This window comes from Trematomus bernacchii, unplaced genomic scaffold, assembly GCF_902827165.1.
Source record: "Trematomus bernacchii unplaced genomic scaffold, fTreBer1.1, whole genome shotgun sequence".
NCBI lineage: Eukaryota > Metazoa > Chordata > Actinopteri > Perciformes > Nototheniidae > Trematomus > Trematomus bernacchii.
Window position 1 is genome coordinate 4,635,920 of NW_022987564.1, and position 25,653 is coordinate 4,661,572.

A 25,653-nucleotide genomic window follows, 5' to 3' on the forward strand; every position below is an offset into this window, starting at 1 on the left:
GTTACCTTTTGTTCTTTCTTTCTTTCTTTTGTATTTATTGTTTTACTTGTGTACCTCTGATGTCAATGTTTTGTGTGTGTATCATGTTTGATGTACAGTACATACATATTTTCTTGAATAAAGGAGGAAAATAAACTCGAAAATGGGGATGGGGGATATAGACTGCTTTAAATAACTGTTGTTTTCTGAAAACAATTATGATATTAGTGATATTGAAAATGATAGTGAAAAGATGTAACAAGCAACAAGATAACATTTGATTTATAACTGGGAACATTATGACATGAATAGCTGATCGCAAAAAAAGTTGGTTTAACACCGTACACATAAAACAATCAATCATTTAAATTCACAACAAGTCAACAGTTGATCAAATGTGTCCTAAAAAATGGTTCATTTCTAATCTGTAGTGAGTTTATTTCTAAAGAAAATTGCCTATTTAAATTAATCTAAAACCAGTTATTTTGGCAACATTATCTTTCTGTTAAAAGGTGTTGCTGTTCATAAGCATTTTTTCATTTAGGGGCTTCATAAAGTACATTACTGGCCTGTGCAAGGAGCCAAATCTGTTAATGTAATATTACTTTTATTTTGAAGTTTCATGGTGTATTTCCTGGTTTTTCTGGCTAACTGGCTTTGCTCTGTTTACCTGCACGAATACAGGCTGAGCAGAAATGCCAGAGGAATGTAAACTCAACATCACTGACATTCACTTTTACTTTTAGCCTCCCACAATGCAGACAGTCCTTGTAGCCTATATATTTACATTGAGTCAAAGTTACCCAATTCTCTAAGCAGAGCTCAGCTTTATTTTAGATATATGTTGGGAAATACAGGATACTTTGAGCCTTAAAAAAAAATATATAATATAGAAAAAAAGTGTAAAAATATGTTTTATACCAGTCTACTATATATAACAACATTGTGAATGTTAATCCTGAAAATGCAATATATACTTACTGCATTCTTTAATTGTTACAGAATAATTATTGTATTGAACACGGTAATATGATTCAAATAACAAGAACATTCACATTTGATATTACATTTTCACAATACTGGTTTAGAGGCAGGCAAGCCACCACTACACTGCAGTAAGAAACTCATGTCATAATTTTCCTCACAAAGAAGCTTCTACATAACCGGCATCACGACATTTTTAGGCAGTTAACGACCATCTGTCATTAGTCGTTACCTAGGTTACCGAGCAGCAACCACACCAATTGGCTACGTCTCTACCGTAAAGCATTTCGGCGTTCCGACTGTCGTAGCCAACATTTGACAAAACGCTTCCTCTAAACGGAACAGCTTATATGTATATTTAGTAGTTTAGATACAGAGAATTAACATGGCGGAGAAATTTGATAACCTGGAGGAGCATCTGGAGAAATTTATCGAGAATATTCGACAGCTGGGAATCATCGTTAGCGATTTTCAGCCCAGCAGCCAGGCAGGACTCAACCAGAAACTGTGAGTTTTATATACATAACCTTATAAATGGCACCGATCTGTAAATAAACACCCTGTTAACACATTTAATTGACCTGTTTTCTCAGGAATCTGATGATCTCTGGACTGCAGGACATAGAGAAATGCCGTCAGCAACTGCATGAGATCAACGTTCCTCTGGAGGTGTTTGAGTGAGTGACGTCATCCGTGGTGTTTTTGTGCTTTTTCCGGCTTTTTAACCTTTAAATTATATTTTTCTTACACCTCTGCTTTAGTATGTCATTGTTTTAAAGCTGTGAATACCAGTGGTGTAAAGTAACTGTGTACATATACTCAAGTACTGTATTTTGACACATAATACTTTTAATATATGATTATTTGGTATAGATTAAACCATCCAACATTATAATTAAGTAACTAAAATGATTAGTGGGTTAACAGAACATTTATTGACAGCAATGTAACAGTCCCAGCTTCTTCAATGGGAAGATTTGCTGCTTTTGCTTTAAATATTTTAAAGGTCCCATGTCATGCTTTTCTGGTTATTACCCGTCCCCTTGTGTGTTATGAAGGTTTTTCTGCATGTAAACGGTCTGCAGAGTCACAAACGCTCAAAGTACACCCTGTAGCGAGTAAAACTCTAACACAGAAAAGACCCGTCTATGCTGCCCCAGAAAGCCTCGTTGGAGATTTCTCTTTTTCCATTGTTTTCTTCTTGGGTATAGTGACGTATTTGGGTATAGTGACGTAATGTAACGTAACAGCCGCGGACTTCCTCACACACACACACTCGGCGGGACGTTGCGAGGCTCGCTGCTGCTCGATATTAAACAAACTAATTATAGTAGATTAACTACATTATTCAAAAGTGTACAGTAACTTACAAAAATGCGGGAATAATAAACGGAGCGCTCTCTCTCCTTCTCCTGACAGCCCGTCAGTATCATGCAGCTCGCGGATCCAGTAATGAGTGACCCGACAGTAAAACTAAACATATCTATAACTAGTTTAGGTAGTTTGAGAGGTCATTAACATAGCTACGTGATATTCTAACCTGAAGTGTGTTTTGTTCCGCTCGCCGCTGCAGGGGATCATGCAGAGCTGCGTGTCGACTCGTCAGCAGCAGCCGATCTCTCTCTCCCGTCAGATTAGACTTCACTCGCGTTTATGTCCATATCGATCAGATCCAGCTAGTTCTAGCTAATGATATGACTACCTGCTTATTAAAAGACACCTAAACAATAAGCGTCGCTATGCAACCGGGTGAGGCCACAAAGTATAGCGCAGCATTATGCATTTGTTTACATGCCCACCGGAACCCCGAGGCATTACCAACAGATCGACGCACAATCAACCCATACAGGACATCTCTTTCTCCACATTAAGTGTTAGACATTAGAATTGACTATTTTTGTCTGTCACATACTCTTTTGTCTGTCACATACTATTCTTGTCTGTCACATAAGTGGCGCAACTGATGCGGTATTGCGCTAAGGGAAAATTATTTTGACCGGAGAGATTTAGATTTGCCGGTATTCAGCATATTTTACCGGTCATAGTCTGGTAATTACCGGCTAACGGGAACTCTGATGCTGTATGAGAAACCAATGTGAGTTTGGAAAATTGCACAATATAAATCTATTCTAGTAGACCTCAACAATGGAATTATGATCAGTAGAAATGGCCATGACATGGGACCTTTAATATATTCTAATATTATAGTACTTTTAATCCAAATACTTTAGGTAAATATTCCTAATCGTACCTAAATACTTTTATAGTACCATTCTTGATGCAGTACTTTTACTTGAAATTGAGTATTTTTACATTGTGGTGTCAGTACTTCTACTCAAGTCAATAATCTGGGTACTTTTCCACCTTTGCTGAATACATGTATGTGTTGTGTGAGAGAATATATATTACTTTGCGATAAAGCCTCGCCAAAGCCCATTCTAAAATCCCACAATTGTATATCTCCATTTCCTTTTCTTCACATGTGGTTACGCTACATTGCACATTTCACTTTTATTTTTGATTATTAAGAGTCACTTTTGAATTCAGATTACACATACTGGCACAATATACACATTTGGAAATTGTGGCCACTTCTAATTTACTGTATTCATGTGGAGGATGGCTGAAATTGTAGAAAAACAGCAAACAAAGCTTTGTATTAGCAATCTAGCAACTGGTATTAATAAAACCTTATCTGTGCTTCTCAGTTCCCCTGACTGATATTGTTTTGCCTTGTGTTTGCAGATACATTGACCAAGGTCGAAACCCACAGCTGTACACGAAGGAATGTCTGGAGCGAGCCTTAGCCAGGAACGAGCAGGTCAAAGGGAAGATTGACACCATGACGGTAAGAGATAGTCCCAGGGTCGCTGAGATTCCCCTCCAATGACACGGAACAAAATATAAACAGAGCCAACAAACTATTCCACTGATTAAACGGCTCCCAAGGATATGTGGAATGTTTTTAAAGATCAAAATGTCCCCTTTTCAAGGAGAATCAACATTAAACAAAGAGGCATGTCCTTCAGCTAACCCTTTTCCCCAGTGGCCTTTTTTGTTGTTGATAAAATTATCTGTCCTTAAACCCAATGCTTAAATATGTTGGTGTTTATGTGGCTATACACAGCACTTATTTGGAATCCAAGTGGGTGGGCTAGACAAAAAGACCAAAATATTTTATTACGTTATAGGTATTAGCATATACTGATAATGATATATATATATATATATATATATAAAACCTTAAACACATATTCTGATCACGCATCTAATGACTATTCTTTACAAAAGAACAACTTTTAAAGGCTATTTGTTGTACTCTGGTGCAAAATTAACCTACTGGTAGTTTCAAGTGAAATTATAGATAGTTTATTTTTATAATTGCCAGGTTTACGCTGACTATGTTTACATGCATGGACACAAATACAGAGTAATCAGATGAATAGTTTGATTTAAGTCCTGTTAAGGTCCCATGTCATGGCCATTTCTACTGATCATAATTCCATTGTTGATGTCTACTAAAATAGATTTATATTGTGCAATTTTCCAAACTCACATTGGTTTCTCATACAGCATCTCTGTATAGTATGTGCATTCACTCTCTGTCCTACACGGCTTGTTGGAGCTCCTCCCCCCCCCCTCCCTGTGAGCCCAGTGTGCTCTGATTGGTCAGCTCGCCCACTCTGTTCTGATGAGTCTAGCACCGTTACAGCAGAACATCAGTGATTATGTGTTACAATGGCGTTAGCAACCAGAAAATAACACCAGTAAGGACAAACAGATGAGAATGCTGCGTGGGGTCTGGGTGCCGTGTTGGCGGGACGTTGCGCGGCTCGCTGCTGCGAGGAGCGGACAGTGGCCGTTTCTCAATCGCGAGGATGCTGGCTTGGTAGCACAGCCGAGCCGAGCATCTTGCTTCAGAAGCAAGGCAAGAATACTTCCTGGCATTCAGAAAACAAAGAGTGGAACATGGTAGCAAGTGTGCAGGTGTGCGTCATATGAGAGGCCCCGCCTTACATCTTCCGCCACAGATTTGGGGAAATTGGTCCATGCGCAAAGCATTGTGGGGATTTTAAGGACGCGAAGTCTACCCATGTGCAGCCTCGAAATTTCCCCCAAACCAAGGACGCGGCCTCGGTGGAATTCCAAGTATGCTGGAGATTGGAACAGTCCTTCGGCGGCACTCTATGACGTAGCATCCTTCAAATATTGGCTTGGAAGCCAATATCCTCACGATTGAGAAACGGCCACAGTGAGCTGGGTTCATTTCCTGCTTGCTGCGTGGGATCTGCGAGACATCGCGAATGGATGCGGGAAGGTGGGGATGTTGAGGGGGCTGCAGCACCCCCATCTGCGAGGCTCCACTAGCACCTGCACCCCCAAACACGGCACACCTACAGTGTAAGCGTGCCACAGTTTTGCCGCTGCGAGGCTCCACTAGCACCCCCCCCCCCAGCGCGTCACAGTTTCGCTGAGTGTGTGTGTGTGTGAGGAGCTCCACATATTTGGGTATGGGCACGTCACTGTACCCAGGAAGAAAACAATGGAAAAAGAGAAATCTCCAACGAGGCGTTCTGGGGCAGCATAGACAGGTCTTTTCTGTGTTAGAGTTTTACTCGCTACAGGGTGTACTTTGAGGGTTTGTGACTCTGCAGACCGTTTACATGCAGAAAAACCTTCATAACACACAAGGGGACGGGTAATAACCAGAAAAGCATGACATGGGACCTTTAAGTGATGATGTTTACTGAGATGTAAAAACAAAACCACAATATTCAAATGATATTCCCTCAACTAATTCACATCAGATCCTCAGAGTAGTGTGAGTTAGTCGGTGCTTGTTATTGTCAATTTACTGAATATGATGCCACTGAAATGTGATCAATTATCACATTGAAGTCACACCGTGCCCTAAAACTGGGCAAAATTAAGATTTCATATTGTTTTGATCAATTCTTAACTTTTTTAAGTAGATCATTTGTTTATACAATTTAGAATCAGTAATATTTTTGTATATCTATTTGACATTGCTTAATTTTGTATTGTATAATAATTCTCATGTTACATTTTTGTATTATTGTTTTACACATTCGAAATAAATCAAATCAAATCAAAATATACTTTATTGATCCCAATGTGGGAATCAGCAGCATGTTATATGAAATAAAAAAAGTAAAACAAAATAGAAAATAAAACAGGACTAAAGAGTAAAATATAAACATGTTGACAGTGAAAGATAAAAATGTGTTGCCTTCATCATGAAGTTAAAATAGTAACAAGTCACTTATAAACCCACCTCTTCTGTTGTGTTTTATGACAGAAATTCAAGAGCCTTCTGGTGTCCGAGCTGGGCAAAGTGTTTCCCGAGGAGATGGTCAAGTATAAGGCGATCCACGGAGAAGACGCCCCCTCCTAGTGACCGCTGCGCCGCGACCCCTGACCTTCAACCTGTGACCCTTGAAATGAAAAGCCTGAATTGAAGTTTGACAAAGCTGGTTCCCCCGTGGTCGCCTGCACAATATCATTACCCCGTATTATTTGTTGTCAAACTTGTGATTCTGTTGCCGACTAGGGACATGGTTTATTATTTCTACTCAGCACCCTGACTCAGCCAATCCTTCTCAAAGCTAATTTAAAAAGAAATACAAATCATTAGCGAGTATACGGGAGGAGTAGTGAGGAAAAACAAATACTTTTCAGCACTGGGTGGCTACCAGGAGACACATTTGTTTTTTTATGTCCCTGTTGAAGCTCTCAGTTGGCAGCAGAGGCAATTTATTAAACTCCCAACTGTACAGAAGAAAATATGAAAGAGCTGCGCGGCGCCCGTCTGATTCTGCATTGAGGAATATAGTCCATCAGTTGTACATACAGTGTATTTATACTCTTTCACTCTACCTTTTGTAATGCTTCCTAATCATTGCAACATCCATTTGTACCACACACACTTCATGACGTTTTGTATCAAGCTCAGGTTTCTAACAGCCTCAAATATTCAATGCAAAAGCTGTTTGATGGTGATTATGTGCCTGATCACTCCACATGGTCAGAAATGAATCCACTCTTTATTTGTTTGTATTATAATTTTTGTTATTAAACGATCCTTGTTGGAGTAATGTGTTTTTGTCATTGTTGAGGAAAAAACAACAGATTCAAACAAATAAGTCACTTTGAATGCTTCATTTTTACATAATTAGTCAAGACGTATAGGATGATACATGTAATAGACATAATACATAAGTAAAACACATTAAATAACGTATTTCCTGGAAATAATTCAGAACAATTGTATCGAATTTCATATTTTTCCATATCCATTGTGCAATGTACATTTTTTTTCGATGTACAGTAGTTTGGGTTTAAACCCTTTCAAGTTCATTATTTTTAAGGCTTATATTATGTGTCAATATGAAGTGTTATTATAGTATTTTACTATTTAAAGGTCACCTATTATGCAAAATGCACTTTTTCATGTCTTTTCTACATAAACATTCTGAACGTTTCAGGAAAAAAGATTGTCTCTCTTTTTGTCCTGATCCATTTATATAAAAACCTGTCTGAAAATGAGCTGATCAGATTTTGGCCACTTTGTGTTGTCATAACGATGTTTTGGCTTGTGTAACTATTAGCCAATCAACAACCAAGGTAACCCCCCACCCCCCCCCCCCCCCCCCCCCCCCCCCCCCCCCCCCCCCCCCCACCTTATCACCTGAATCTCCTCCTAGAGCACCATGGCTCCTTATTTTTATCTAAAGTAACAGACAGAGAATCAGCACTTTTGAAACAGGTTTGTATCTGAGACCTATAATATATTGATGAAAAACAGTATAATAGGGGACCTTTAAGTATCATTGCAATTATTCATATACTCAAGTGTACAGAAGAATTTATTCACAAAGCTTAAAGTCAGAACTAGAAATATATTTTTTAAACATGGCCCTTATCTTCTGTACAGGTGCGTGATTCAGCTAAATTATAGTTTTTTAATGGATAAAGAATGATTTTAAAATACTATAGAATATCACCATTGAGAGCTGCTGAAACTAATGCTATTTTAGTATATTTAGTACTATAGTCATATTTTCCTACGTTAACGTAGCTGCTGTTACTACCACAGATATTATGATAGAATAAAATGATTCCTTTGAGATCCCATGCATCAAAATAAAGTACTGCTTCATGAGCAAATATGTTTTTTCCTTAATTTATAAAATATCCTTTAACAACATGTGATTTACTACAGGTTTACCATTGCATCAACGATAAAAGAGACATAAACAAAACACATCTCCAATCGGAATCATCACAAAAGTATTTTTCATTGCTTGAGTGTTTGTGCAGCATCGGAGCGTATCCCAGTAGGATTTATAGGCCACCTATTATGCAAAAATCAATCCATGTCCCCTCTGTGTAAAGAGATTCTGAAAGTTTCAGGAAAAAAGACCCCCTCTCTTTTTGTCCTGGACATTTACATAAAAACCTGTCTGAAAATGAGCTGATCAGATTTTGGCCACTTTATGATGTCATAACGATTTTTTGGCTGGTGTAACCATTAGCCAATCACCAACCAAGGTAACCCCCCCCCCCCCCCACCTTATCACCTGAATCTCCTCCTAGAGCACCATTGTGTTCTTTTTAACCAAATATCTCTCAGAGGGGCGTGGGGAGTGGCTCCTTATTTTTCATCTAAAGTAACAGACAGAGAATCAGCACTTTTGAAACAGGGCTGAAACAGAGGGGATTATGGGATGCTGCAATGATCTGTTTGGTGTTTGGAGCCAAACACTTCAGAGACATGTTCTGTATATCTGAGACCTATAATATATTGATGAAAAACAGTATAATAGGGGACCTTTAAAGTAGGACATTTAGACAGTCAGGCTGGGTTTCTGTTAGCAGTTTTGCTGAGTAAACGTGTTAGACCGCGTCCTGCATGGTGACGTGTTGGTGGCACGTTCAGGGTCACTCAGCTCGAGTGTCTTCTCACAAACGTCTCTGTGTAACTATAGCCTCGTGTCTCTCAGACAGGCCCAGATGCTGTTACAGGGCAGCGTCATCAGGCAGGTTACGGCCCGCCACGCCTCCTCCTGCTGGGGCTCAACCACGGCGACACGCCCCCCTGACCCCAGAGCCCCCTCCTCTGGGACAGAGGGAGGGGAATGAGCCCTGTTATTGGTTTGTGATCTATGCAGTGAGGGTAATACAGACCCCTCGTCCCTGGCTGTCACTCTTCCCTGAGGATTTCCTCACACGCGTCCCGATTAGTCAGCCGTGGTTTAGTGAGGGCGTCCACCTTTTATTGTGGGATGGGGGAGGGTCTCAGATGCCATATATCCATAAAAAATAATCCAGTTTTTTTCTTGTTTCTCCTCTTTCTTTTTAGATGCTGCATGTACTATCCATTACTGGGTGAACTTTAACCATATTTCTGTGGCAAGGTTGAAATCTTGCTTTTTCCATTTTTGCTTTTAAAAGGGATATTTTTACATTTCTGGAAATACACACATTGACATTGATAAGTCAATTTTCTATAAAAAATTCTCCAAAATGTCAAACTAGTCAGACCTATGAACACATTTTCATGTAAAATGTACAGATAGCACACATTATTTTTATTCAAATTTCATAATTTCTTTTATACAGTTTTAAGCCTTATTACGAAAGTACAGAGAAATGGTAAATGGTCTGTACTTATACTGTATAGCGCTTTATCAGGTCTTTACGACCCTTCAAAGCGCTTTTACATACATCAAGTAATTCACCCTTTCACAAATCATTCATAAAGAGCAGTACCAATTGCTCATTCGGGCCATCGGGAGCAACTCAGGGTTAAGTATCTTGCCCAAGGATACGTCGACATGTTGACTGCACGGGAACCGCACAAAAACATAAAAACAACATGCATGTACCTTTCTGTTGTATTCATAATTGTATTACCCAGTTCAAGGATTATTAATGTTTTTTTGAATGCTTTAGATAAAGCCCACTATATAAATGTAGCCAATTTAAAGCACATCAAAGAATAGCAATAGCAAGATATATAGCATATCAAAGCAATTCAAAGTGCTTTAAAATACATTAAGACATAGTGCAAAAGAAACTCATGGTACAATTACATCCAAATCCATTCAAAGATATGAACTGAAAAGCCAAGAGAATACAAACCCAAGGGCCTAAAGATTGGATCCAATATAAAATGGTTGTTACCCTGAACAGACCCAGAGAGCGAGAACACCAGCAGCACGATGCACGAAGCATGAAGCATACTGAACAAGTAGCAATACATGTCATTTCCCCACACTCAAGTAAAAATACATTTCGGCATGAGACCAACTGTTCTTTTTACTCCCATGTGTTACACCTTGAGTACCTTGAGCATCATGTATTTGCTCGTGTTAGTTACCTCTATTCATTCTATCTTCATGTCTGGCCTATTCTCAGCCTTTAACCACGCTCCTCTTCCTCTGGATGACGAACATCCTGCCTGCAGCGAGTCGCCGCGGCGCTGATCAAGGGCACCCTTTCAATCCAATAATCAGCCAATTGTGAGGGCTGAGAAATTGAATTAAATGCTGTTGTTATCTGGTTTGCGATTGCGTCTGCTCGCTGTAACATTTCTGCCACAGGGTCACACTGACAGCGAGCGTGGCTCTGTGTCGTGATGCTTGACTAACCGGAGAAGTATTGTGCTGTAGATATATCTCATTATAAAGTGCTGAGGTGTGTTGGATGACTCATACAAGGTGAGTATTTCACTCTCCTCTTTTTCTTCCCGCCATTCACCTTCTGTTCTTGCTCACGACACCCCCCAGAGAAACATCATGTTCCCTCACCTGGGTCTCCTTCCTCCGTCCTGTATAATGACCAAAACGTTTCTGCGACATCTTTCTCTGCCTATGGAGGAGTTGGGAGAAATTGAATGGTGTTTACTGCCAGGTTCGTGTGGAGGTGGACTATTTTCCCCCTTCGTTATTAGGCTTGAAGGGTGCTTTAACGCAGGGGAGTCCATATATAACATGTTGGCTAGAGTAAACACTGTACTACTCCAGACACTGTGATATTTCATTTTGTCTGCGGGAAGAGACACCCGGTCTCCAATTTCATGGTGCATTAAATTGGACACTCAACAAATTGTCTTCTCAAAAGAAAGGCACTAGTGCAGTGTAATGCTGTCTTTGTGCTGCAGGTATCACATTGTGAAGGAGTGTTTGGTGTAGTGTCAGGTGATCTGATCTCTAAATAGTTAATTCAACTCCCTGAAAATGTATATTTAGGTCAAAGGAAGGCATTAACCTCTTCAGCCCAAACAAACAAACGAGCATGCTGATAGTTATCAAAAAACCTCCAATAAATCAAGAAATTCATCTTCCAGCATTTATCTTTGCTTATCAATACAGATTAATTTATAATTGTCTGATCTAACTATACATTTATTTCATGAAGCCTAGTATCTTAAAAAGGCACTTAACTCTGCAGAGAACCTACTAATTACCTAATGTCACCTTTTGCACCTAAAGAAAGAGAGCTTTAAGAGAGGTTCATTCCAGTTAGACTACACCGAGGAAGGCATGTGTATCTATAATTGATAATCGGTCACATGCACAGGCCGCAAATGTCCATCACCAGAAAAGGGTTACATGTCCTTGGCTATTGCTGTTCGGCTGCTATTATACTAACATGTTAATGCACTTTAGTTTGTGCCCTAAAACTATTGAGTCAAAATATTATCAACACCCAGTAAAAATGTAATGCAGTAAAGTTTACTTAAAGGTGGGGTAGGTAATTTTGGAGAAACCAGCTCGAGTGCGCTAGAATTTGAAAATACACAACCGGAAGAAATCTGCCACTTCCTTATGCTGCGTTCACACCGGACGCGATGCGACTATTCGCTTCGCTCCAATCGCTCCTATCGCATCGCTCTAAACGCTGGAGTTTCACCGCGGCTGCCAGCTGTGTTTACTCGCATCATTCAAACAAGACGCGCTGGCTTGGGAGCTACAACAAATGAACATATTTGACCGTGATTAAATTGTAATACACGTTTCTAAATGATGCCGAAGTAACAACATACTGATACCGGTTAGTAACAACCATGAATGAATGCTTGACAAGTCTGCAGACAAGACGGCAGGCAAAACACCTTTTAAAATGCTTGTTTTCTGAATGAAGATCGGGTCGACCAGGCTAAGCTAACGTTGTATATGCTCATTCCACACTCATAACAACGGCCTACAGACATAAATAAAGCAGCGACTGTATTCGCCATGGCACAGACAGTCTGTGGTTTGTACTTGTTACTTGTTTGTAACTTTTGTCCAGTTTCTGAACAGATATGAGGAGCTGTGAGCTCTGTGTGCTAACAGCTAACGTTGTGTGGTTGAACGTCAGTGACGGCGGCTGAGATCCTCACCGCTGATTGGCTTCCGCGAGAACGCGTCACGTGAATTTGACGCTCGAGTTGAAAAAATTGAACTCTCGCATTTAATGCGGCACCGTTCAATCGCCTCAATCGCGTGATTCGCGCCGCGTCCACCGCTTCATGCGCACCGTCGGAGCGAATTCGCGTCTGTCCGCGTCTCTGCATTGACTTTACATGTAATCGCACCGCCCCCAAACATCGCATCGCGTCCGGTGTGAACGCAGCATTAGAGAGCCCCTCCTCCAACACACACGAACGCGCACATGACCGGGCCGGCTAAAATGATTGGTCGTGCTTTTTACAGTACTACGGCTTCCACAGATGACATTTTTTTATGGATTTTTGTCAAAGCACTTAAGATATTCATTGCTATCGGGATGTTAAGAGCATTCCATGGAATATAACAAAAAGTGTATCTCGAGCCGGTTTCTCAAACTTACCTACCCTACCTTTAAAGCATATTTTAAATGACCTACTTTATGTTTGCTTTTACTTGAGTAAAAATTAAAGTTACTTTAAAGAGGCCCTATTGTGCTTTTTGTGGTTTTCCCTTTCCTGAAGTGTGTTTTCTAGGTTTGTGAAGGAAATTGATCTGCAAAGAAACGCCTTCATTGGACTCCTTTGTTTACCGCTCTAACATAGTGACATCACTATGTATCAATTCAACAACCATCCAAAATCGAATGGCTTTTTGTTGCGTGAACTGAGGTGATGCTAACTTCTGGGTTGGCCTACAATCTTGGTGCAGCAGCTAGCCAGTTGAAAGGCATCAGAGTTTAATGATGGATGACGGTAAACCTGCATATATCTTGGTCTTCTTATGTGGAGTTCATGACTGAATGCCACTGAAAACAGAAATAAGAAGATAAAAAATCAATATATTGTATACCATCCCTTTCTGTACAGTGGCAAAAACGTATGAAGTTCACTACTCCTTGACACACGTGTTAATATCTTTAACTGTCATTTGTGTCTCGTGTTTTATCCTCCTTTCTTGTGGCCTTTCTTCTCAGTTTCCATGGACTGCAGACCTTTAGAAACTCTGCCGTGCTTCATCTTTTTGTGTAATGCGTCCCATTTTCCTACTTTTTATTTCATCTTCATGCAAATGCTTTGGGAGTTCAGGGCTGGAAGGGGGTTGAAATGTAAAAATCTCTCCGTGCCCTTGGGTTGGCCCGGGAAACACAAAGGCGGGGGTCTGCTTCCTTTGATGCTATTAGCATAATGTCTTTCTGATGCTAATGCTAAGTGCCTCAGACTGGCCGCTGAAGCTCACGACGGCCCACAGCCATGATGGCCGCTGATCGCTCCTCTCACTCGCTCTTGTCTCGATTTAGCTACTTGCCTCTGCTTAGTGATACTCATTCACCTCAATGAAGGTCAGGAGGCGGACCCCCTCTCCCTTCTGTCGCCCTGGTCACCATGGAAACGCCCCACCCAATCGTCGTCACCCACCCTTATCTGGACAATGGCCTTTGCTCTGTGTGTATGGTAAATGTAAAAAATATGTGTGTGTGTGTGTGTGCGTGTGCGTGTGCGTGTGCGTGTGTGTGTGTGTGTGTGTGTGTGTGTGTGTGTGTGTGTGTGTGTGTAATAGGCCTTGTCTCATCACAGCTGATTTGTGTTAGTAATTCCACAGTATTCTTGGGTATGAATCATATTGGGGGTTACACTCCTACGCACTGCTCTCTGCACATCCATTAACTCCACACACTCCCACACACACACAGAGACACACACAGAGACACACACACACAACACACACACACACACACACACACACACACACACACACACACACACACACACACACACACACACACACACACACACACACACACACACACACACACACACACACACACACAGAGACACACACACACAGCGTGAGTCAAGGCCCTAATGCGGAGGTGAGCAGGGCCCAATTGTGTTGCAAACAGTAATGACACACACGACACAAAGGCTGGTGAGCGGCACGACTATTACATTTTCTGCACCCTCTCCGGGGTGCCACTGTCTGTTTGAATGTGTGTCTAATGGCCATAATGGGGTGATACAAACGATAGATGAAAACTATAAATTAGCTCAATGATGGCTGCTGCACGAGGCTTGTCGCAGCTGGTGCAGGAAAGCACTTATCAACAGCAGCAATTGAATTATTGAGTTAAAAAACAGCACAAATGTAAGGTACTAGATTACGGTGGCCGACACGTGCTACAACGCCTCAAAACATTTCCATTAGGAGAAACGTGTTGCACTTTTAAAAATTATGCAAATATAAAAACACCAATGTATCAAAACACATGCAAATGAAGAAACATCTTCCTTAAATTGACAACACATTAAGAAAACATTCAATGTGTTGATGAAACATGTGCAGCATTTACTAAAGGCGCCAAATAAACAAAATGCTGTAGAAAAAAGCTATAAGAAGCTCAAAACACACGGAAACCAGCTGGGACCGGATTATAACATTGGCCAACTGTCAGTGTCATAGTTGTACATTTGTTGTCAGTATATTTGAAATGACTAAGTTAGCTACATTAGCTAATTAGCTTACAACAGATCTGCAATAATATCAGAAGGATTAATACAATCACATTGGTTAACAAAAGGCTGATAAAAGTTACATTTTAAGTACATTCCCCCTGACAGTCTTTTTCAGTGACATTGTTTGTTGAAAGTTTCTAGGAATGGAAATGTTTTGGGTCGTTGTAGCACGTTTGCACCTGTCGGCAGTAAAAATATTAAGAAATATGCAATTGTATCTTAGCTTTGTGCCCCCAAATGCATTTACTGTCCTCCTGTTCTCTCCTCCTTTTTGGATTGACATTTTCATCTGCATCCAGGCTGATCTGCTGACAAGAGAGTGAACAAGGAAGTGAGAGAAAACAGAGAGAGAGAGGGGGGAGGAGGGGAAAGAGAGGTGTTATAATTTCCCTCTGGTTTAATTATCTGTCTGTAGACGCCACTACTCTCTCTCTCTCTTGTCGTTTAATGTTAGAGGTGAGAATGTGAGCCGTCTGTGTGGATGTATCTGCATATGCGAGTTATTCTATTTCCAGTGTTTGTTAATGGCGTACAAAACACAATGCTGTGCAGGGAATAACCTGGTCCCACTGTAACATTTAAACATTGCTCATTACACAGTGAAAACGAGGAAATCTATCATTTTCATCACCAGCTGTCACAGTGTGATTACGAGTCAATTAGCTATCATATACATAGTTATGATTTACTGTACACTCGTGCAGCCATCCCTCCAATTCACCAATTAGAGCTTCTAAATGATTCTTCCCATTCCAACGATGCATGGGAAGACAATCAGTGCAGATTCTCACATTCTTATAATTAATATTGGTATGTTGGTGTTCGCCAGAGGCTGTTTTTTTCCCGGTGGGCGTGTGTTTTCAGGATATTAAGACACATGCTGGGGGAATTCTGCTTCATTATACATTTGCTGTTGTGTTTTTGTTTGTTTCAAAGACGTTATACGAGAAACAGACAGATTCATTTTTCACAGCACACATTGTGACTGTCTGATGTGTGAAACGCTTGGGTTTGACTGATAACATGTATTAAAATAATTACATTCACATACAATCAAACTGTTTTTTAAAAATACCTTGAAGGGGAAAAGTATTTTCTCTTGCATCACGGTCACAGTTTTAAACATTGTAAATCAAAACAAGGCTACTTTGTTTGGTTTATGCTATAAAGCTATTTGGTTATACTAAGTTAAAGATCATGGTTTGTACATTTGTTGACATGACTTTAAGTTGCATATGTTATTTCAAATATTAGAACAACTCAATTGTTGACATGAACAGCAGATTATTGTGTGAAAGTCATGCGTTTTTTAGCAATCCGGCCACTCCAACCTTCTCCTTGAAGGCATTATCAAGAGTATGTACTACAATACTACAAAATAAGTTCCCCCTTCAAAACAAAATTGCCAATGCGGTTTTGTGAAAGTAATTTTGAGGAGACCAGGCTGACTGATAACATTACAGACAGCTTAGTCCAATCAAGTGTACCAGTTTGCCAATATACCAGGACGCTGGAAGTGGCTCAGCTAAATGAATTTGCAGTCGTTATTAATGTCATTAGTGACACCTGGGCTCTTCCTGCACTGACAGAAGACATCAGCTAGCTTTAAACAGCTATTCTGTTTCTCTGTACACCTACATTTGACCTACTATTTTCAATTTAATAGGGACATGTTGTACAATTGAACTTCAACTAAAACTAAATGGATTTAATTATAGTTGAATAATTTAGGAATTTTCCAGAAAAAAAGACAACCTTTTCCACTTCTGAAATGTAAGGATTTACTGCTTACATTTGTGTTAAACTACAAAAATATATACATTTTGCAGATGTCACTTTTTGAAATTGCGCTGAAAATAATATACATTTTTTTAGAACATTTTAGAGACCAGATTATCACTTTAGAAAGTAAAATGAGAAAAATATGTAGTACTTATTTAGGTAAAATGTTGAATGCAGTATTTGAAAGAAACAGTTTGAATCACAGTTCATTTATAACAGCCTGTATTAGTGAAACAGGATGAATTTTAGGGACATTTTGCAGATGGTGTTAAGATCCTCATGTGAGATGGCCCAAGTGTCCCAAGTGGTGGAGGGAAATTATCATTTGTTTCAGGAATAATTTCCCCTATAGTCAGCTGCTACACACAACCTCTTTTGTCCTCAGGGGGTCTGTTTCATCCCTTTCGACACACACACACACACACACACACACACACACACACACACACACACACACACACACACACACACACACACACACACACACACACACACACACCACACACACACACACACACACACACACACACACACACACACACACACACACACACACACACACACACACACACACATGCACACGGCAGGCTCCATAAAACTCAGGGCCACACCTTTGTTTCGCCTTTTGGCTCCAACTCCTGCCTTTTGATGTGACCCCCATCGAGGCCAAGCTATTCCAACCCCCGCCCCCAACCATCCAACACCAACTAACATGCAGCACACACCCACCACACACACACAAGGTGACTTGGCCACATGCACATCAAACACACTTCCACCCACACACATCTGACCACCAGCCAGCTCTATACGTCAACATGGCTGCAGGGAAGAGAAGATAGGAAGAGGAGAAACTCTGGTGTAAAACTGATGGTATCTAACGAGACGAAAACACCTTCTATTATTTATCAGAGTAACGTTTCATATTCTTGTTGTACTTACTTGTTTGTATATTATGTTTCTATTTCTTTGTCATTTTTTTAATAATACTTTCTCTGCTGATTTGGAATATTTCATACTTCTATAGTAGAAAGATGGTTAATATCTGCACAATGCTACCATTGTTTGGCTGCTTTTTCCTTTTAAATGCTGTTATTACACTGCCTATATTTCAGAGTAACTTGTCATATTCTTCTTGTACGTACATGTTTGTATATATTTTTTTTAATATATTAATTGTATAGCGTTTTTTATATATTTTTTTGTTATATTTCTTTATTTTCTCCTTTTTTACAACCATTCTCTTCTTTCTACTGTGTTTATGTATGCACCATCGTTCACTAAAGCATAGTCCTTGCATGTGTTAACCTACTTGACAAAAAACTTGTTTTCGATTCCAATGAAAGCACACAATTGCTGTTCTTTGCAAAAGAGCAACACGAAAAGTCACATATTGTGGTTTTGGTGCATGTTATAGCCTGCAGTGGTGTAGGGCTAATCGTCTGCAGGTCACAATGAGAGGGGAGTCTTTGAATAAAGCCTGAATGAAGCATTCTGGGAGATGCAGGTTGTCTTGGTCTTTGGGGGAATGATGGATACAAAACGTATAATGGGCATATGTGTGTGTTAGCAGGGGTCATGTGTGTGTTAAGAGGAGGGGGTTGGTTTGGGACGAAATGTGGTTGCCACCAGCATAAAGAGGGCAAAAGTGTGTGTGTGTGTGTGTGTGTGTGTGTGTGTGTGTGTGTGTGTGTGTGTGTGTGTGTGTGTGTGTGTGTGTGTGTGTGTGTGTGTGTGTGTGTGTGTGTGTGTGTGTGTTTGTTTGTTTCAATACGACTAGCCACTGCATAATGGGCCAAATAAACCATATTGTTTCCGGCTCGTGCTGGAGTCCCCGTGGCAGCAGATGTGGTGTTACACAGCAACCACAAAAGCTCATTAATCACTGTCTAGCGTGTGTGTGTTTGTGTGTGTGTATTCTTGTTCTGCTTGCGTGTTTTGAATGTATGCATCTTTTGGTGTCTGTCTCTTCAGTGTTTGCGTGTTTGTGTGTTTGCTTTTGCGTAAGTATTTGCAAACACACTGACCTGCGTGTACAATTTCATCCCATAGTGGCCTAAAAGAAGTATATGTGAAGCAGTGTGTGAATTTCTTGGTGTGTGTGTATGTGTGTGTGTTTGTGTTAGTGCGTGTGTGTGAGTTTTTTGGTTTGGACAGGGTGTGGTCTTCACAGCAGTCTAATTCTAAAAGTCTAGCTTGGGGGGGATGGTGACACTCGACATCATAAAACACAAGTAGAAGCTAATGATACTATCTGATGCTGCTCACACACACACACACACACACACACACACACACACACACACACACACACACACACACACACACACACACACACACACACACACACACACACACACACACACACACACACACACACACACACACACACACACACACAGCTTTAAGGTAACATAATGTATTGTCATGCTCTTTCTAAAAAAAATTCCACAGCAACGTACACATAATCCAATAAACAAATAAACACATTGGTTGCTTCACCCTCGCTGTTGTGGGTGGGGGGCGGGGGAGTATGTTCGTTGTTTGTACGTCATGTAATAAAATGCTTAATCTGAATAAAAATGTATTAAAAAAACACAATTCACTTTGTTCTGTTTCTCTGGATCCTCTCAATAATTACATGTGATACTTGATCAGGTCAGAGGCAGCGTGTGCTGTGTTGCCCACACACACACGTAAATACACACACCTCCTCATGGATGAGTCAAACCCACACTGCCTGAACCCACCTGCTGCCTACACGTGACTTATTATAAAGAGGGTGAAAAAAAGAAAGCAGAATCATCCCTCATCTCTCTTTCTCTTGGTCTCCCACTCTCTCATTTCTGCCTTTTATTCGAACTTGTTTCTACATCTGTTGTGGGAGGATCATGTTGATGTTTAACCACGGAGAAGCGACTTTTGATCAAGATGTTCCTGCAGAATTCATCAAGGTTTCTAATGATTCTGGAGGAGGTCCATATGTTTACTTACGTGCTGAGTGGCTCAAATTTACAGCAAAAGGGATGAAGTCAAAATCCGCTTTCTGAAGTCTAATGTCTCCACCACAAGTTAATGTAGGCATTTAGGATGTCACTGATCGACCTATATTTTCTCCTTTTTGGTATTCATTAACTGTTTGTATACTCACAGAGCCCTAAGAAGAGACTACATGAAGCATACTTAGTGAAAACATCTGAGAAAAGTAGACCAAAGGTGTTTGGGGTCATAACAAAACAAAAAAATCAATGTTTTTTTTTTTTTTACCAGTATTTGTCTTTGGAGACTTTTCTGAAGTTCCTCCTTTGGTTGAATACCTTGGCCTTTGAGAATGCAAAATAACTTTTGACTTGAGTTGTTATAAGTTGCTGTGTTGACTGCTGTAGAAATGACCTCATGGAAGGCACTTTAGTGTTTTCGGTAATGCACGACCAATGATAGCTTACTCTGGAATCACACCGTCCAGAAATGTAGCAGCTCAGGGAGGAAACACTGCTGGTATCAGCATGTCATATAATAGTTTCCTGTACCCAACAGCCCTGAGTGCCAGACATCTAAATCCTGCTGTGTGTTACCTTCACGGCTGCTGCGCTTTGCCCTCCACACCTGCTGTTCACACACACACACACACACACACACACACACACACACACACACACACACACACACACACACACACACACACACCACACACACACACACACACACACACACACACACACACACACACACACACACACACACACACACACACACACACACACACACACACACACCGTACACTTTCACACTGCTGCTGAAGCCAGAGCAGAGTAAGACCTTGGAACTCCGGTCATCCCTCTGACTTCACTCTCAGGCTGTCTAGCTTAGCCTAAACTGACACATTTTGACCCAGTTAACTCATGGTCACAGGGCGAGCGGCTTAATGGCTTGTCCTGACTGGCAGAGTGACACTGAGAGTTACATAACACTACGTCATGGAAGTCTCTCTGACTCACAGCCAGTGCTGTTCTTCAAATTAGCAAATTTTAAGACATATTTCTTATGTGATGCCCATGTCCAGCTGTAAATTAATCTGAAATTGAGATTCCTCTTTAGGAGTAAGATTCATGATGTCCTCAAAAAAAAACCTCTTCCAGCATTGTGGTGAATCACTGCTGGGAAAAAACAGGGCCATCAAATATTTAAGTTTTTTCATGTATGTTTTCACCTTCTTAGCCCTAAACCAAACACGTTTCATAGAGAATGCACTCAAGTCAGCTTCATGAATAAGTGACTTTGGGTTTCAGGGATGGAAATAGTTAAAAGGTCATCAATTTCTTTCCTGCTTTCCCAATGGCCGTGGCTGTGGATGTGTCTCCTCCTCCGGGTTTAGAGGAAGCAAAGACCATGAATAAGCAAAGCAGTAGAGAGCAACACCTGCTTACAGTAATGATGCATGCCCGAAACGATCCTTCCAGACAAGCTGAAAGAAGGCCTCTGTGCTGCCTGCTGCACACTGCAATGCATTCAATCTGAAAGTGTTCATCTGTAGAACTACATGTGTGAATGACAGCTCTACCCGTGTGATGCTTGGAAATGATAAGAGAGGACATTTATAATTGCCTTTCTCTGTTTTTTTTTTAAGTGCACCGTCTTGAGCTGACCAAATTTAGACTGGCAGCAGACTGCAAGCGTCAGTGATTCGTCTGTTCGGGTTGGACTCGAGGGGTTTACTGCACTCGAGGGGTTTACTGCTCCTATGAAGTGCCACTCAACCTGTGAAAAACATTTTTTGTAATGGATTACTAAAAGCACATGTTAGATATTCGTCCCATATATTTATTAATCCCTACAGGCTATAGAAAACATGGAGCACATGGTGAGAAATATGACTTCATTGCATTACAAAGGTTGGAATCAAAATAAAACAAGACAACAAAACAAAATCATAATAGCTGCAACCATGATTATTCAGAAAATTCATTATTTATTTAGAAGGTGAGTGGAGGGGCAAATTAGGATGTTGTCCCCACTTTTTAAACACAGGCATACTAATTACGAAGACACATTTCTTCAATTGAATCAAACATAATGGCTGCTAATGTCATTAGCTATGACATATTATTAATGCAGGATCCATCCGTAGAATTGTCATTATCCCTTTAAAGGGTCATGTGATACACTTGTGAGTTGATGAGGTCAAGGTCGGACATGTTAGATTAGCAATTATTCCCACAGTCACCAGAAAAAATATATTGGAGACCTTTGTACATTAATCCATTCATCCCTATTATAATTTTCACGTGATATCTTGGATTTAGAGAATTTCTGAGTGTGCAGGGACAATAGACTAATCCCTTGCCAAAGAACGAGCAGCTTTGCATTTAATTTTTCAGCCCCTCTGCCTTCATCGTTCTTTCCCCTTAACCCACTTTCTCCCTCCTCATGCCTACACACAAGGAAAATCATGAGCAGTGCTGTGGTAAGGATGTCTTTGGCTGTTCTTATCCATGTTCATAAGCTTATTTAAGGCAATTAATCTGTCTGGGTTTACAGGTTTTAATTTGTCATGGTTACAAGCGAGTTGTAGCGACTGTATTTGAATGCAAGAGGGATGTTTCCAAGGATTTCTCTTTATTCGTGACTTACAAACATCTGCCTACTTAAGAATCAGGACTACTAACACCCACATATAGGCACAAAAGGGCATCCATACACAAATACACTGTTATTTATTTTTTTACACATTCATTATCAGTCTCACAAAAAAATGTTATTCAAAGGAAGAAGTCGACCTTTCATCTAAACCTGCTGCTGCTTTTATCAGATTTATTGGCTTCTGTTTCTCATCAAAGTATCACAATCCCCAAATAACATTTCTCTAGAGCCATGACACTGTGTATCCCTGAGGCGCTTTAAGCAGCACAGACCCGGAAATAGATTAGACATGAGTAAGATATTCACAGAAAATCCTGACAAATAACTACGACGTCTATGTAAAGCCAAAGGTTCTGCATCTTTATTTAGAAACGACCCCACTCCTTTATTCCATGCCATTCACATGACAGGAATAGGACTGGATAAAGACAGATTAGAAGGTGATGTTGGGAATTCATGCTGTAGGAAAATGTCATCCCGTGTGTTGCAGAGGTTCCTGGAAAAATAAAGCTGAAGTGAAACTACTCCGACTGGATGTAAGTGTGTCTGGGCTGGGATTCCTTCTAGGTCTGTATCAGAGTAAGCTAATGGTTATTGATTAAACCAAACCCTCTTCACCTCACTTAGCATTAAGGCCGCTACACACCCACCTGAGACCAAAGAACGCGTACCGAAGGCGTCCCGACTTTTACGTCAGCTACGTCGCCTGCGTCGGCTACACCGCCCGCTACGCCGCCTGCCTACGAACACACCGCAAATACTTCAGTCGACGAGTGGCAATAACTGTCCTTACCAGAGGCAACGGTAGTGTGAACAGCCAATCAGAGTGATTGCTTGGGCCGACTTTCTCTGACCTCCCGCGGGAGGTGTGAAAAGGTGCCGTAAAGAGACGACGGTGCGGGACACACCAACCTGAATAGGGTGCCGCGAATGCCCGACTGCCTCTGACGGCCTCTGACTCCCAAAATCGGGTTGGTGTGTAGCCAGCTTTAGTCTCACTAGCATTGTTGGTACTGCTATCAGTGGGGGAGTTGTGCTAATTGTAACAAGGAGAACTCCTTTGTTGTTGTTTTTAAGATTTCTAAGGCCAAGAAAGACAATTCTCCAGAGTCAAGGAGGAATAATAAACATGCATGCTGCTTTCTTACAGACTACTTCTACACACAATACTGCTAATACAGATTCACAGCTAGTTATTACTCACATTAGCAGCTAGATATTACTTTCTTCTATTAAGAATAATGGAGGTATAGGACTGTCGAAACCATTTCTCACCTTGAAATGTCTGATTATAACCCTTTTTCTTTACCTGCAGGCTACAGATGATGTAGCTCACCTTTCATCTGACACAGACAGGCCTGCGGGATGATATGAAAGTGATGTGATGGAGAAAAATACCTACATAAAAAGGCAAGTACACCAACAAAATCAGGGTGCAACAAATAGCAATGTAGACCACCATAAAGTAACATTGTACCACATGTTGGTTTACATCAGTCTGCAATACATAAATGAAAATGTTTAATACAAATACCTACACACAGGAGACTCGACAGCCATGCTAATGTAATGCTACAACACAGTCTCACGGCATTTCGTGTTATAGTCACGAAATTAATCTATTGATTCGTGTTCACCAACACGATTTCGCCATTTTTTTCGTGTCACACAGAACGATTTTAAAAGCAATGTAAATAATAACAAATTAGAAGGAAAAACACATTTAAAAAAATACAGATTTAAGTATTCTGACACAGAACGATTTTAGAAGCAATGTATTTATATTGGTAGTATGTTTCGTGCCTGCACCAAATAATAACAAATTAGAAGGAAAAAAAGATGACAAAAAATACAGATTTCAGTATTCTGAGGCTCTGAGCCATTTCTTTTCCTCACTGACGGCAAGAAAAGTCCGACATTATACAATTTAAAATAAAAAGGGATAGGGTTAGGCTTAGGGTAAGATATTGAGAAGGAAAATGTTTTTATGAACCACACAGCTTCTGGTATTCCAAGACCCGACCGGACAAAAAGACGTGGTGCAGGCACGAAACATACTACCAATAGAAATACATTGCTTTTAAAATCGTTCTGTGTGACACGAAAAAAATGCGAAAATCGTGTTGGTGAACACGAATCAATAGATTAAATTAATTTCGTGACTAATAACACGAAATGCCGTGAGACTGGGTTGAATGCTAATACGACAATGCTAACATGCTGTGGTTTAGAATTGAATGATTGCGTTGTTCATCCTGTTAGCTTAGCTTTTTAGCATGCTAACATTTACTGATTTACTGACTAAGTTGAACTGAGGCCAATAGGAATGTTGTTCATACACCAAAGTACTGTAAAAGTGTAATTAAGATCCGATGGTTGCGCTCTGTTATTTCAAGGTATTCAATGCTTGAGATGTTCACTAAAAACAACAAAAGTTGACCGCATTGTGTGGAGGAAAATCTATAGCTGTATCTCGCTCTAAAAAAAAAGTAATCAGTACAGAAAAAAACAGAGCTCTTAAATTAAGTCACTGCTCAACCACCCTCTCTGTCTTCATGGTAAGATAAGCTAACGCTCCACTTGCTAAAGCTTCATTTTCAGTGCACAGATGTGAAATTGGTTTCATTCCTCTCATCCAACTCTCAGCATGAAAAACCAACAGGGTGAGCGTATTTCCCAAAATGCTGTGAGCTAACTTCTGCAACAGTAGATAGGGTTCAGATATGGATGCTAACACTGGGAAGAAAAGGAAGATGTTTTGAATGCCACAGACAAACAGAAATACAGAACAAACAGACCACATGCAGCCATCTGGTCGCATCTGATGTGGCAACATTAAAGCGTGACATGTGAGGGTCCACAGCTCTGCTGCAGCCTCTGCTGTGAACCGCAGACTCCCTCTGTGCTTTTGAACTCAGCCACCAAAAAAATAATGGAGCACCTGCTGTCTTTCACTTTGGGAGCCAGTGACTGGACACATTTAGTCTGTGGACCATTTCACAGATACTTGTGTCGGTGTGTCTGTTTGCGTGCAGGCCCAAATCACATTTCAAATGAGTCTTTTTCAAGAAAGCCCCGCTGGGAGTTTGCTCTGTAATGGAGGTAACAGAGTTAGTCCTTATAGGTGCCGCCGGGGCAGAGATGAGGCATGATAAACTACAATACATCTGTCATACGCACACAAACGCGCGCACACACACACACACACACACACACACACACACACACACACACACACACACACACACACACACACACACACACACACACACACACACACACACACACACACACACACA

The 25,653-nt window shown here is 40.6% G+C and overlaps 1 protein-coding gene across 1 annotated transcript; it reads left to right on the forward strand.

The window, feature by feature from the left end:
- Positions 1-1,236: 1,236 nt before the first annotated feature.
- med10 (mediator complex subunit 10) lies at positions 1,237-7,075 on the forward strand. The gene is made up of 4 exons (XM_034124844.1): positions 1,237-1,470; positions 1,557-1,640; positions 3,709-3,811; positions 6,284-7,075. The coding sequence occupies exons 1-4, from the start codon at positions 1,349-1,351 to the stop codon at positions 6,377-6,379; spliced, it is 405 nt and encodes a 134-aa protein (XP_033980735.1). The 5' UTR covers positions 1,237-1,348; the 3' UTR covers positions 6,380-7,075.
- The last annotated feature ends 18,578 nt before the right edge of the window (positions 7,076-25,653 follow it).

Excerpts from the sequence above, each read along its gene's own strand:
- med10 (XM_034124844.1), top strand. The coding sequence starts at position 1,349 with ATGGCGGAGAAATTTGATAACCTGGAGGAGCATCTGGAGAAATTTATC. Across the intron at positions 1,471-1,556 it reads GCAGGACTCAACCAGAAACT|GAATCTGATGATCTCTGGAC; the intron begins GTGAGTTTTATA and ends CTGTTTTCTCAG. Across the intron at positions 1,641-3,708 it reads GTTCCTCTGGAGGTGTTTGA|ATACATTGACCAAGGTCGAA; the intron begins GTGAGTGACGTC and ends TTGTGTTTGCAG.